The sequence below is a fragment of the Homalodisca vitripennis genome, chromosome 4 (genome assembly GCF_021130785.1).
Source record: "Homalodisca vitripennis isolate AUS2020 chromosome 4, UT_GWSS_2.1, whole genome shotgun sequence".
NCBI lineage: Eukaryota > Metazoa > Arthropoda > Insecta > Hemiptera > Cicadellidae > Homalodisca > Homalodisca vitripennis.
Window position 1 is genome coordinate 47,674,810 of NC_060210.1, and position 14,619 is coordinate 47,689,428.

Genomic DNA, 14,619 nt, shown 5'->3' on the forward strand with positions numbered 1-14,619 from the left:
TCTAATCATGACGACTGTGCAGTTGCTGTACGAATTTCAAGGGGTTTGTTTATGCTAATAACCTTAAAGGGCAGTGTAACGATTGAGATCTTTCTCTGAATTTGCTATGCTTATGTACATAGCTACCTCGTATATAACATCTTATATTAGGGTAATTTTCATACTGTCATAAAGCTTTCTGTGCTGTAGAAGAGACTATTAAGAATAATTTGTGGTTCAAAATTTAATGTTTCATTCAATCATGTACTGATACATAATCAATGTTCTGGATTAAATGATGATGGTTTAAAATATTAATACTAAACATTGATACATCTTAGATAAGTCTTCCGTTAGTGATAAATTTATATTATGAAACGTTCTTATGTAGAGATGTAAAGATCATAGTTGTTCTAGAGCACTTAATTAGATTAGAGACCAATATATTAATAGAGATTTCTATTCATCATTCTTTACTCTATGGTACTAGCTATTTTATTTGTTTCTGTATGCATTTTCATTCTCTTTTCGTTTGGTTTAATCTTTTAATGTGTTTAATGTCAATCGTCTACCCGAGACCACTAAAGTGCAAGAAGTTGTATTTTTTTAGACGTATTGGTACTGTAATTAACACTGTTTGTCTGCTGCTACTGCTGGTTGTCTGAAGTCGTCAAGGCAATTCGTAAACAATATCGAGGTTGTGATTTCAGAGTATTAAATTATAAGTAACTTATCATTTATTTAAAACTTTCGGTTTAAGAAAGCTGAGATGGGAATTAATGAAACTGCAAATTATATATTGTTTTATAACCCAATATCAAGTGGTGCCGCAGACATTGTAAAGCTCACGGTAGGAACCATTTCTAGTTACCTACATATAAATTATGTTTTGAGCTAGTTTTCTTTGAGTTTTTGTTTCTGTACTATTCAGCCTATTTTTAAAGATATATCCATGATTATAATTCTTGTAATTTATTCAGGCTATAACAGTTGTGGAGTCATTTAAAAACATCATGTTGAGAGTAGCTTCATTTTTTAAGAAACTTGAGAACAAGGTAAGATTTTGAGAGTAATAATTGACGAAGTACGTTTAGTTATTACATAATGTACTATACATGCATTACTAATAAGATATTTATAATAACTAATGTGTTAACTAAAAGTTTCCCCCATATTTCAATTTTAAGTCAGATCAAAGCCCTAATAGAATAAATATTTTTTAAATGCTGGAATAACAAATATAAACTATAGGCTACTATTGACCTATTTTGATACTTTTTTTGTAAAATATTGGCTCTATGGTTAGGCTATGTCTAAATATAGATGTAACTAAAATACTATAGACAATACTCTAATAGCTCATGGTTATGTAATTGTTTTAAAATAGCTTTGGGTACTGTTTAGTATTATTTAAGTACAAGCTTAGACCTAACTGAAAATTTTGTTAAAATAATTATTTAATAAATCATTAGAAACAATATTGGTAACCTTGTTTATGTACTTAACTAAATAAAATGAATTCATCAAGACATTATGAAGGCCAAAATGAGATGACCTTTACTGAATGTATACATTTTATGGTAAGTAGGCTACCGTACCCTAAGCTATATAAGTGTTATTAATCAAAAGCTACTTAGAAAAGTATTAGTAGATCTATTTAATATCCATTTATTCAATTTTTTGAGCTGCTATTTTAATAGATTAGGCTTATGAAATATAGACTAGGAAATATGACTTAAGTCCGAGGCTGGAACTCAAAATCCGAATGAATAATTCAATATTACAATTTTGAAACATATAATTTTGAACATTGTTTGGTCCTAGGCCTATTATCTGTATTCTTCTTCTTAGGGGAGGCTTTAATAAGCGGCCTACACTCGTTATTCGGTTGTTTTTATTGAACAATTCGATATAGCCTATTATCTAACTTTCTTCTTGTTTGCCTGTACTAGCATCATATAAACTTAACATTGTTGTCCTAAAGGTTGTCCATTGAAATAAATAAGTATAATTTCAACTTAGTTATTGTAATTTGTAATGTAAGCAATAAATAGCAAGAAGTAACTAATTGTTGAAGAACTTAGAAATGTTTTTCTGGTGTTTAGGCCATAGTTTGATTTGTTATTTTGTAATATCATTCTTAAATTTGTTACATTTTAATGTATTATTCTTGTTTTTAATGTATTATAAGTACTTACTGTTACGTACGTTTATTATACAATATAAAAGATTCATAATACATATATCAAATCGTTTGATAATAACAATTGAGTAACAAGTGAGGCCACTTATGTAAAGCCTCCCTCGCAATTCTTACTGAGCAAGCTGTAAATATTGTAATGTATCTGATATGTATGTGTAGGCTAAAGTTGGTTTTAAAATTTTTTTATATTATTGTTAAATTATTATTTTATGTTTAATTTTTGTTATGGTATTGTAATTCTTTTTTGTACGATTATTATATAACATCGAAGGGAAATACAGATAAAATTAATAAACACACAATTAAAACTAAATTGTTATGCACTGTAAAAGTTATCTATTTTTTTCAAGTGAAATAACATTCACAAAAAAAAGAGAAAAAAACCAAAATCTTAGCAGTGATCAAGAGGAAAACACTGGCCGATAGAAACCCTTTCTGCATTTTCTGTAAATTGATGTTTCTTGATTTTCTTGTCTTCCCACTAGTCTACGTGCTGGCTGCACTACAAATACAGCAGTTCTCCCTATCATCAGCAATTAAAAAAAAATCATGTCAGGATTTGTTTCCTCTATGACCTCTGGAAGGATGGTTTGGTGTAATATTTGTTAGGTCAGACATATTTGTTCTAAAAGTCACTGCCTTGAAAGGTCATCCACAAGAGAAATAGCAAATTCTACTCTTGTGAGAGGTTTGTCTATGTATAAATAAGAAAGTGTTTCTAATAAAATGTTTATTTTTGAATTTTTAATGATTTTTTTATGATGTCTGGTTAACTGGAGGTTGGCATTTTTGGCATAGTTTTTAGAACTTCTGGTAAACAGGCCATTGGCACTTAATGCATAGTTTTTATAACAGGACGTTGGCACAAATGGTAATTCTAAGCAATATATGGGTCAACCTCGATTTTTCTCATATTACAATATATTGTTCCAATAGTCAATTAGAGAAGGAAATGACTAGAATTTCTTGCCGGAAAGCAGTTATAGGGAGCAGGCAACTGCCAGACGGTCATATATTGCTTAGAGTTACCTATTAGTGATCAGGGGCACTGACGTGATCTGGGCTTCAAATTTGGAACTACTCGAGTTAATTTTTTTTCTAAAAGAGCAAGCAGCGCGAAGCGCTGCGCAGCGGGCAGGCATCGTGCGTGATCCTTTTTTTTATTAAAAATTTTTTATAAATTGTTATTACATATTACAATATAATGTAGGTAATGTATGTAAAACAATTTTAAACACATAATTACATGCTGGAAAGCAAAGTAAACCAATATAATCCGCCCAATACAAAATCTCCATAAAAATCTGGTAAAGTAATCTGTGTCATTCCTTTGGCCTGAATCAATTCAGTATAGACGAAGATCACGCACGATGCTTCGCGCTGCTTGCTCTTTTAGAAAAAAAATTAACTCGAGTAGTTCCAAATTTGAAGCCCAGATCACGTCAATGCCCCTGATCACTAATAGGTAATTCTCGCAGTTGCCTGCTCCCTATAACTGCTTTCCAGCAAGAAATTCTAGTCATTTCCTTTTCTAATTGACTATTGGAACATTATAATGTAATATGAGTTGCCTGCTCCCTATAACTGCTTTCCGGCAAGAAATTCTAGTCATTTCCTTTTCTAATTGACTATTGGAACATTATATTGTAATATGAGAAAAATCGAGGTTGACCCATATATTGCTTAGAATTACCGCACAAATATTTAATGATTAAATCATTACATTATTTAATCAGTAAATATTAGAAGTAAACCACTTATATTTAAAAAAAAACGTTATTTGATTTAGGATTTTTAAATTTGTAGCATAAAATCTTTTATTTTATAATGTCTTTAGTAAGTTAATTGTTTTTTTCTCTTGTTTCAGACTCACGCTCTTGGGAATACATTAGGAAATCTTACTGCTTTGATTGTGCCTAAACCTCAGCCACCAACAACAGTTGTGATGGAACCGTTACCACTGTGGCAGCTGGCCAGCTCAGGTGGTTATTATGTCAAACTAGCAGGAATACTTGGAGCTTCAGCAGTGGCTCTCGGAGCGTATGGAGCACATTGTAAGTAACATTATATTCAGCAGAAACCTTGTTTCCATTCAACCAATATAATTTCATTTTTTAAATGATCTCTTAACCCTTTGGATGCCAGCCCATTTTCCAAAAGTACTACCCAGAAACGCCAAGGGCATTTACAGCAGTTTTGCAAGCTTTCACTAAATGTATCATAACTTTTTTATTTTTTAACAGATATTGATGATTTTTTACCATTATTTTGCTTATGAAATGCCCTTGTTCTGTTGGTAAATTTTAGTTGCATAAATGTAATTTAAACTTATAAAAAAGTTAAAAATTAAGAAAAAAAAAATTAAAATTTCCAAAAAACATTTTTTTTAGCACAAATAAGTGGTTTAAAAGAAAATGTATGCTGATTTCCTGTTATATCCTAGTAAACTATATCTAACCCTTAACCTAATTACAAAATTTCAAAAGTCTACCTTATATAGAAGTACAGTTATGATTTTTTTCACTAAATGTGACACGGGCACAGTTTTTGTAATTTGCATGGACGTTGTATGTAATGTTACACTATATTCACAAATCAATATTTGACACTATACAAATCGGTACTTTGGGATTATACCAACCACACCACTATGAAAAACACAAAAGTATAAATTTATAGATATATTATAAACAAACATTGTAGAACGAAAAAAAACAACTTTTTAATTACAAAATTACAAACTTACAAAGATTATCAATTGTTAATGAGGTCAGATTCGCTTAAACTTTTTTCAATGAACTTAGAACATTATAAAACGATGTATTTGAGTAACAGAAGTAACATTCCATCAATCAACAAGCATTTCCACGTATTGTGGTCGCTGTTATCTTATCTTTCTCGAGAATCTCGATTACGGCAGGCCGCGCGGCATCACATGATTATTTAAGTTTTTTGCACGGTACATAATTGCCTTTCCATTACAATTCAATTTATATTTCTGATCAGCCCCTCTAGAATTATATTTACTGATAGATACTATCTCGAGGGATGTTTTTCTTTCGTTGACATCAGCGCGAGCTTCGGAAGCACCTTCGGCCGGAGGCACTCGCATTTTGGGTGGCGGAGTTTGATCAAGAATAATGACAAGTTTTGTGTGTTTTTTTTTCAATAAAGAGTTTAGTTTTTGTTTGGTAATGTTTGTTTTTGTTGAATTTTTGTGTTTGGAGAAATGTAGGGGTAAAATACGAAAGTACAACAAAGCGAACGGGCGGCGAGACTCTGCAATCACGTTATCTACTACACCGCTCGACTTTGACCTCTGTCTGAGGATGGGGAGGGGTTTGCGATAAGACAATTCCTGTTTTATACTGACGAAATATTGTTCTACGCTAATCTAGTAATCAGTAGAAGCTAAATGTCAACTGTCTGAGGATGGGGAGGGGTTTGCGATAAGACAATTCCTGTTTTATATCGACGAAATATTGTTCTACGTTAATCTATTAATCAGTTGAAGCTAAATGTCAAATAACGATTCATGTCTAGGTGTGGTCTGTATAATCCCAAAGTACCAATGAATCTAATAAAAGGGGCATAGTAAAAATGCCCTAACAACAAAAGTAATGAGAGAATTACAAACGTAAACAACGCACAGCAACACGAACGTAACCTAAATCTCGACCAAACAATTCAACAGCTGCGAAGCTCAAATACGACCAAACAAACAGTCCATAAACGAATTAACTACTTTGTGGTTGCAAAGCAACTAATCGACTATCGATTAGTCAAAATTTCGCGGCAATAATATGAACTATAAGAAAATTACAGGTGAAAAACGTGACGTACCTATATTACGGCCGTTGGCGATTTTCAGTTGAGTAGCCGACGGCCGTAATACCGGTACGTTGGCATCCAAAGGGTTTAAAATTGAGTTTTTTAAGAAAAAAATATTTAAATATCTTACATATAATTTATTGATAACATCAACAAATTTACTAGCTAATTTTTATTGTTTCGGGTTTGCTTGAATGAAACACTTGACAAATATTGAATCCACTAAATATTTATTAGCCTTACATTGTAAATCTAGTTATAATATCTGCTTGAAACTAGGCTGGCTTTAAATAAACTACTTGCGTACAAAACTCACTGTCACTAATTTATTCTGTCACAATCCCCCATTAACTAAATTAGTCTATTTAGTTACACACAAGTCTATTTAACACTGACACAGTCAATAATTATTAATAATTAACAAAAATCCATCTGTCATGATCATGGGGATTACCACCAGTTCTGTTCACAAGTTCGTTTCTGAAACTCCACTGGCTCTCTGCGTTGCTTCAGCTCCTTATAAAGTTATTGTCGCTTCCAAATAACATACAACAGCATTCAAATTCCAGAACCTACTATAGAAGTGGAGAAGGGCCACCCACCATGAAGGACTTATTTACGGAAGGGTGGGGATGACCGGATCAAAGAAACGCTTTCCAACAGCGTTATTCACCTATTATCCCTTTTGTTGTTGTCGGGGTCTCGATAGTTTGGTCATGTTTCCCTTTATAGCAGGTTGACTTGTTAATCTAGAACATTCTTCCACATTCTCGTAACATTATTTTAGAAATCACCATGAATAATTTGAGAAAACAATGCCTAAATGTTATTTAACAATATTATTAACTTTAAGTGCATTATTTTGGATTGAGAAGGTTCAGTTTCCGTAACCCTTTGGAGACCCAACTTCCAATATATCGGAAATGTATTAGTATTATCTAGTACAGGTCACCCAAAATAATGTTTTAACTTAATGTTCACATAACTAAGAGGTAATTTTTATTAATTTTCATTTAACAAACAAACACATATATATTATTACATGCATTAATAATAATTGTATTTAGTAATTATGCGCCTCTGTGACATCAGTTGTTCACCGCTCTCCCATTCATACTCACCCCTTCCTATCATCCACCACTCAGTTCCATACAGTAATACATTCATTGATTTACACCTCACACATAGGGACAAAGCTACGCTTTAACGTACACTTAACATATTTTTTACTTTGTGGTTTTCTATAAATTAAAATGACATTCCTTCAATAATCTACTGTAAATTACATAATTAAACATGGACATAAAACTCAGGATTTTTAAAATTAGGTCTATTTATTTCCATAGGATTAATAATATTTAATATAATAATGATTTATTTGCCATCAAACACACATAGGTATTGACAATGTCATTAAAATCAACATTTCACTGTTCTGCCAAGAAAACTACAACTAAGACTAGATTACATAGACCATAAATAATTAAGATATATGTGTAACAAGTATGCTCGTGAAATTATTAGAAGAAGAAAAAAGATTCACAACTTGAACACAAAAACCTACTTAAAGGCCTACATAATTTATAAAACACTAAAAAATATAAAAGACAAAAATGTGAATGGAACAGGATTTTTCTGGACATTTACCATTGTTGGGTAAAACAAAAAAACAGTAACACTATGTTTCGAGATCAGCAATCTAATCTCAATTATGTAAATAACTAACCTAACACATAATTACAAACTAGGTTAAAATTAACAAGTCATACCAGAGCGGTGTGACATGTGTAAGTCAGGAATCACAACCACCATATTGTGTGTCATTTTCACTAATTATTAAAACTGAGCTACAGAATACAGGTCACAATATGTCTGCATTCGCTGACCAACTACCTATGACTGACCAGAGGCCAATATAGTAAATGACAATCACCACGATAGAAACAAGATGGCAGCAAAAAAAGAAGGGAACAGGAGTGGGCCTTTTTTTATTATTGATTTATGCTAGATGAACTTCTTAAAATCATCCTGTGACTCCACATTGGTTTATTACAAATATCTAATCTGTTTGATACTTTTGGTTTTCTTTTTAGTTCATTTTTCAGAAAAGCGGCCTAATCTCGACTGATGGTTGACTAATTGGTTGGCCAATTTAATATATGTAGCCTCGATTAGTTTCCTTTTAAAGAAATAAGGTTCCCGATGTATAATGTAGGCTTCATCCCAATTCATATGATGGTCTTCGGACCAACAATGGTGTGAAATTTTCTACTTTTCTGTTAGACTCTTTCTTGTGTTCCTTGAAAAATCCTATTTCCTTCACAATCCTTCTATCGTCAAAAACAAACTTGAAACAAAGACAAAAATGGTGTGCAAATATGTTCAATTACTAGAAACAGCCTTACGTATACCCTGTCTATAACAAGAAATTCCCATACATTACATTAATTATGGCCTATTAAACTCTTAAGAGGATCACACAACTATTAAACATGTGACATGTAACTCCAGTAATATACATATTTAACAATATAGAAAAATGTATGCTAAAGTTTAAAATAAAATATATTGTGGTAATATAAACAGTAATTTAATGACATACCAGATGAAAACATTAGATACTTGAGTAAATTGAGTAAAAGCTAACATTGTTACAGTTCAAACACTCCTCAATACTATAAAAAGGATTTTGTATCAACCATATATAAAATAACTTATATTACATTTCTGCTGGAATAAGAGGCAATTGCAAATTTTAACTTATTGTAAATTTTCAGAAACAAAACTTTATGAACTTTGCTCAATCTATAACAAAACTGTCACTATTTCTGGTGTTGTAATTATTTATGTGTGTGTAAATTCTTCCTCATATAACCGTTGCGCATTAAATGTTAAACTGTCACAATTTAAGTTATTTAAAAATACATCTATTAAATTCAGCTTATTTCTAGTTGACTGGACATTAACAATGGTAGATACTAAATGTTGTATTTGCAAGTTTTATGGGTGTTAGTCCGGTATTTAAAGAGAGGAGTTACTTGAAAGTGACATTGTGCCTGGTGGGGAAGGTAGCTCATCATGTATTTTAACTGGGCGTCCTGGCTTCCTCTTAGTGACCAATGCCTCCACTTGCCATCATTTCTGCTAGCCATCTATCTCTTTCCTCTAAAGTTATAATGAAGACCCTGACGTTTGTAGCTTTACTTGCCTCTACCAAGGTGACATTGTTATATTTCCCACTGAGTTCTTGTAGACATTGGTTGGTTTACTTCACTTGATTTTTAACACATTATCAATATGATAGATCATATCTATTTGGCAGATTGCTTATATGGTACTTGTTTATGTATATATATATATATATATATATATATATATATATATATATATATATAATGTCACACGCTATATGTGTATATATGGACCCTTCATATATATATATATATATATATATATATATATATATATAGCAACCCTTCATAATATATATATATATATATATATATATATATATATATATATATATATATATTATGAAGGGTTGCTGATATACTTTCAATGATGTCATTGGCTTTATTTCTAGCTGTATCGTTTTATCCATAGAATATTACCAGAGCATCATTTTCATCAAGATTTTCACTTTCAAAATGTTTTATATCCTTGGCTTGCTCACCCACCTAGTTTAACAAAATTTACTACTTCATCAATATGTTTTATATCCTTGCCTTGCTCACCCACCTAGTTTAACAAAACCTACTGCTTCATATGTTTCTCGTAAGTTATTTATAAAATTATGCCAAGTCTCTCCCACGACTAAAATAATAAGCAGTTTTTCATGTTTGGCTTTTCACAGACTTAGCAGCGATTTCCTCAGATATGTCATCAGGATTTTTTCTTCATCAACTTAAAGGGCTTTGTAGGGATTTTGAGAAAAAATTCTCTCCTGCTACTTAATCCATTTTATCCATCCGGATAATAAATTCGTTTTTACATTTTTATGATTTGAAATTATTCGCACTTTACTAAAAAATGTGAATGAGGTAAAAATAAAAATTAAAACATTTTTTTGTAAAAATGTTGGACCTTCCACTTCTGATGAAAAACAAAATGATGAAAAACATCATCCTGATGGGTGTAAACTGTGTGCCTGGTTTGTATTCTCATAACACCCTATGTATATTTTTGTGGATTTATTCATTTTTGTTTTTACAGCAACCTTCCCGAAAGATGACAAAATTGAGCTGAAAGAGGTATTTGAACGTGCAAACAAGTACCATTTTATTCACTCCCTGGCAATGTTGGGTGTTCCTCTTTGTCGATACCCAAAAACGGTTGGTATTCAGTTTTTATGAATTAGAATGTTTTTGTTCATTCAGACATTTTGTTAAATGGCTGTGTCATATGTCTCTGATAATCAATTAGTGGAATACTCCTGCTGAGTATTATTTGTATCCTACATGGTTTAGGATGTGTAATAAAATCTATCTCATTAAGTCTACTTATTTAAAAACAGAAATGCAATTTACTATTCCTATAATGATTTTAAATTAAAGAGTGCTTGAAACAATAATAACTATAGCTGGGTGTACCAAAGTTACTATCTTAAATGTTCTAAAGGTCTGTCTTGTCTATATTGAGACCCAATTAAACTAGAATGTTTAAATATTCACTATGCATGTATGTTGATACTGTGCAATAAATTATCATAATCTTTAGTAATCAATGATAGTCAGTTATCTTTATTTATGTATTCATAGATAGATACAATAAATAGAGGCATATAAACATAAATTACAATATTACACTTACCAGATAGCGCTCCAGAGTGTTTTATACACTAAGCAATCATTATAGGAATAAGTTTTTCTTTATAATTTAGTTAGTATGTACTTATTTTTCAATTAGTGTTTATTATATAATAACAAAACTATTGTAATACATACATACATTTACTTGTTTATAACAATTTTATGTTGGAATATTAATTTTGATTTTACTAAACTAGCAAGAACTATATAATAAATTTAAAATTAACTCTGGTAGTCATAGTTGCCACTTGTTATGAAAACCATATTGGTTTATATAATTATAGGTGGGTGCATTAACCTATTTAACACTTTCACTGCTGCCTCCTAATTTGACAACTTTCTTACACTACTGCCCGTTTTAATGATTTTTAAATCAATAACCAATTATAAAAAAACCATGGGACTTACATTTTTCTTAAAGCTGAGTTCATCCTCTTTCTACATAAGTGCTCATGTATAAATATTTTCAAACCGAAAGTATTGTTTTTAAACTTAGAAAAACAATGTTTTTGTAAAAAATAAAAAGTTGACCCAAAACATCACTATTTACTAGTCTATAACATAAATATATTTGTTGTAGATAGAGCTTATATTGGTACTGATAACTTACTTACATTAAAACATAAAACCAATATTTAATACTTTTATTATTTTGTGAGGCCTTTTGATATCAAGGATATCTTTTTATATATAATATAATTTTGTGATGTGTCTGAAGAAAATATCCTTGATATCAAAAGGCCTCACAAAATAATAAAAGTATTAACCCTTTTAATGCCGACGTGCGCCGCGAGCGCTCGTCACTGTTTTATTCGAGAAATGCCGACGTGCGCCACGAGCGCACGTCATTAGGTTTTACGAAAAATGCCGACGTGCGCTGGGGGCGCTCGTCCGGTTTTTGTTATATTGTAGTTTTAATTATTGACTAAATGCCACTAAACTTTGCATACTGTATCTAGACACTACTACTATTTACAAAACTCAACATGTGATGACGTTATCAGCTGTTTTCAACCTCATTTACGTCCAATCATTCAATGAGCGTCTGGTTTCTGTGGTAATACGTTGTTGCTAGGTTATGTTTTAATGGGAATTATTTGTGCTTTTCTTTTGTTTATTTCAGTTTGCTTATATTATTATTAGTTTTGTGATTATTGTAAATAGATTTGACCATGACTAAAAGAGGGGGATTCATACTTTGTGCTTCGGCAAACACAAGTGTTAAAAAAATTTTAAATTATGTACCCTATATTGTAAATAATTAATTTTAATTTTATGTAAACTACTTTCTTTATTATTTCAACAAACAATTTTATACATTGGGCTAAACAACACGTGTAAATAAAGTGATTTTGAATGAAACTGACCAAAATATGTCTTACTGAATTTTACTGTAAAATGTGGACTTTACAAGGTTTTCAATAAAACGCTGTAACTTCACTATTTTTCAAGGCAAGTTCTTCAAATTTGGCGTGTGTGTTAACAATTAAATATAGTACAATTGCCAGTAACTACTTTTTAGTTAAGGCTAATAAAAAAGGTACCTTTATATGTTCAAACTAATTTTTTTTTTAAGTTTTTGTTTTTTTATTTTTTGTTTTTTACAAATATAAATTATATAAATTTGTAAAAATTTTAATACTCATTTGTTTCAAACACTTCACATTATGACATAAAAAACAACACCTCAATGGATAATTTCCTTCAATAAATAAAAAAGTTATACATTTTTTAAAAATAGTTGTCAAATTATGGAAAAAGGGCCTGGCATTCTTCGCATGTACTTTTTGAAAACAGGTTGGCATTTTTCGAATGGTCACTGAAAAAATGTCTGGCATTAAAAGGGTTAAATATTGGTTTTATGTTTTAATGTAAATAAATATATTTCTCATTATTATTTGCTGTATTTAGCATTGTAATTACTGTCACTATAGCTAAACATATTTTCAATTGAAATCCACTTAAGTTTAAATATTTTTTTAGTGTGGAGGCCTAACCCACTTGTTCGAAGGCCATCATCAAAATCTTCATCAGAAGCTAAAAATAATCAATAAACTATACAATTCTTTAATAAACCAATTATTTATAATGCACAAAAATATACGTTTTTATTACTATTTTGATTGTATTTTTATTTGAGTAAAAAAACAATGTCAACAAGTCCATCGGTAGTAAAATCAGCATCATTATCTGTGTCACCTTGGAATAAATCATCACTTTAGCTGTTACTAGTAAATCTGAGTAACTCTTCTAGATTGTCTTCAATACTGTCACGATTCATTGTATTTATTAAAAACAATCATTGTAAACTAAAGTAATAGCAAGCAAAACAATAAAAATGTAGACGAGAAATTAGCAGAACAACAACAAACTGCTGACATGACTATGAGTTCTAAACAAATAACTTTTTCCGATATTCCAGATGAGTGCCAACAACATTTTATATATCATAATGCATAGAGAAATAAATAAAAACATGGAAATAGCGAATGAATATCAATGCCGAAGACCAAATACGTTTAAATGCATTTTTATTACAGTAAAAGTCGGCGCCGTCAAAAGACTACAGTCCGACGTTGTCAGAAGTCTACAGAATTCTAAGCTTGACGTCAACTGACATTGTTGGCAATGAAAGTGTTAATGTATTTAACATATTAGCTACTACTCATTTCCTAGGCCACTTTAAATTGATGTGTATTATATTTTTATTTATAATGTTGTTATGTAAACATTTAACTAGTATAGTAACAAGACAATATAAATTAAATAGTAAATTTGCATTCATGTAAATATTTTTTGGAAATAAAATTATGATTCAATTCAATTCAATTTTTGATTCAATTCAATACTGGGCACCATCTAGCTAGAACCTTAAAAAATGTGTGTAAGTTAGCCTGTGGAGCCTGTGTGTGTTTAAAGCAGATATGGATTTTATATTTTCTGCATTATAAAATAAATTAGCATTCAAAAATCCTTAAATGATATTTGTAGCTCTATTTGAAACAATCACAACATGTTTATTTTATTTTCTGTGTTCCTCATGTTATTGGGTTTTCTATAGGGAGTCAGGTTTCTGTACTCTAGTCCTCATTGGACTGTAGTGACAATATTAATCTCACATTCAGTAGAATATGATTACTTTATGTCCAAATACTGTGTAGTAGTTGACACAAATCACTGTACTAAAATGTAATTGTCGTTTAACTTTCTATATTTTTCAGAGTGGGACATTCTTCATGCTCGGCATTGCAATGTTTTCTGGGACATGCTACTACCTGGCATTGACAGGGGATAGAAGTTTCAATAAAATCACCCCAATTGGAGGAATATGTTTCATTCTTGGGTGGTTGGCACTGGCGTTGTAGATTAGCTCTGTAACAGTTGTCTTATTTTGTGATATTCTAGCATAGCACAAGGACTATTTTGTACAGTGATTAGTTTAGTTTTAACAGTCTCTTATGAGAGAAGCATTAATTGGGCTTAAAATAAAAAATTTGAAGTATGGATATAGTGCATGGATCACTTACACATATGAAAAATATGCTTAATGATACAATTATTATGAGTAATAGTTTGGTTGTAGAAGTGTGGCCATAAAGTCAGAATTAACGTTTTACTTTAATCGGAATTTTATATTTTCAATATTTTAATATACCTATAGCAGCAAACTTGTGACAGTAACAAGTAAATTATTAAGTAAATCAATAATCAATAGATTACACAAAATTCCAATGAAAACTGAAGATTTGATAAAGAATTAAATACCGTCCAAAATAATGGATACAAGCTGAGCATGAT

At 30.7% G+C, this 14,619-nt stretch overlaps 1 protein-coding gene across 3 annotated transcripts; it reads left to right on the forward strand.

Annotated features, from left to right (window-relative positions):
• Positions 1-543: 543 nt before the first annotated feature.
• Positions 544-14,327, forward strand: LOC124359291 (transmembrane protein 256 homolog). 3 transcript variants are annotated; one of them, XM_046811910.1, is made up of 5 exons: positions 544-829; positions 960-1,034; positions 4,050-4,236; positions 10,226-10,344; positions 14,043-14,327. In XM_046811910.1, the coding sequence occupies exons 1-5, from the start codon at positions 749-751 to the stop codon at positions 14,184-14,186; spliced, it is 606 nt and encodes a 201-aa protein (XP_046667866.1). In that variant the 5' UTR covers positions 544-748; the 3' UTR covers positions 14,187-14,327. The 3 variants fall into 3 exon arrangements, with proteins under 3 accessions (XP_046667866.1, XP_046667868.1, XP_046667869.1); XM_046811912.1 differs by lacking the exon at positions 960-1,034 and having other exon boundaries at positions 550-829; XM_046811913.1 differs by lacking the exons at positions 544-829; positions 960-1,034 and adding an exon at positions 1,406-1,559.
• The last annotated feature ends 292 nt before the right edge of the window (positions 14,328-14,619 follow it).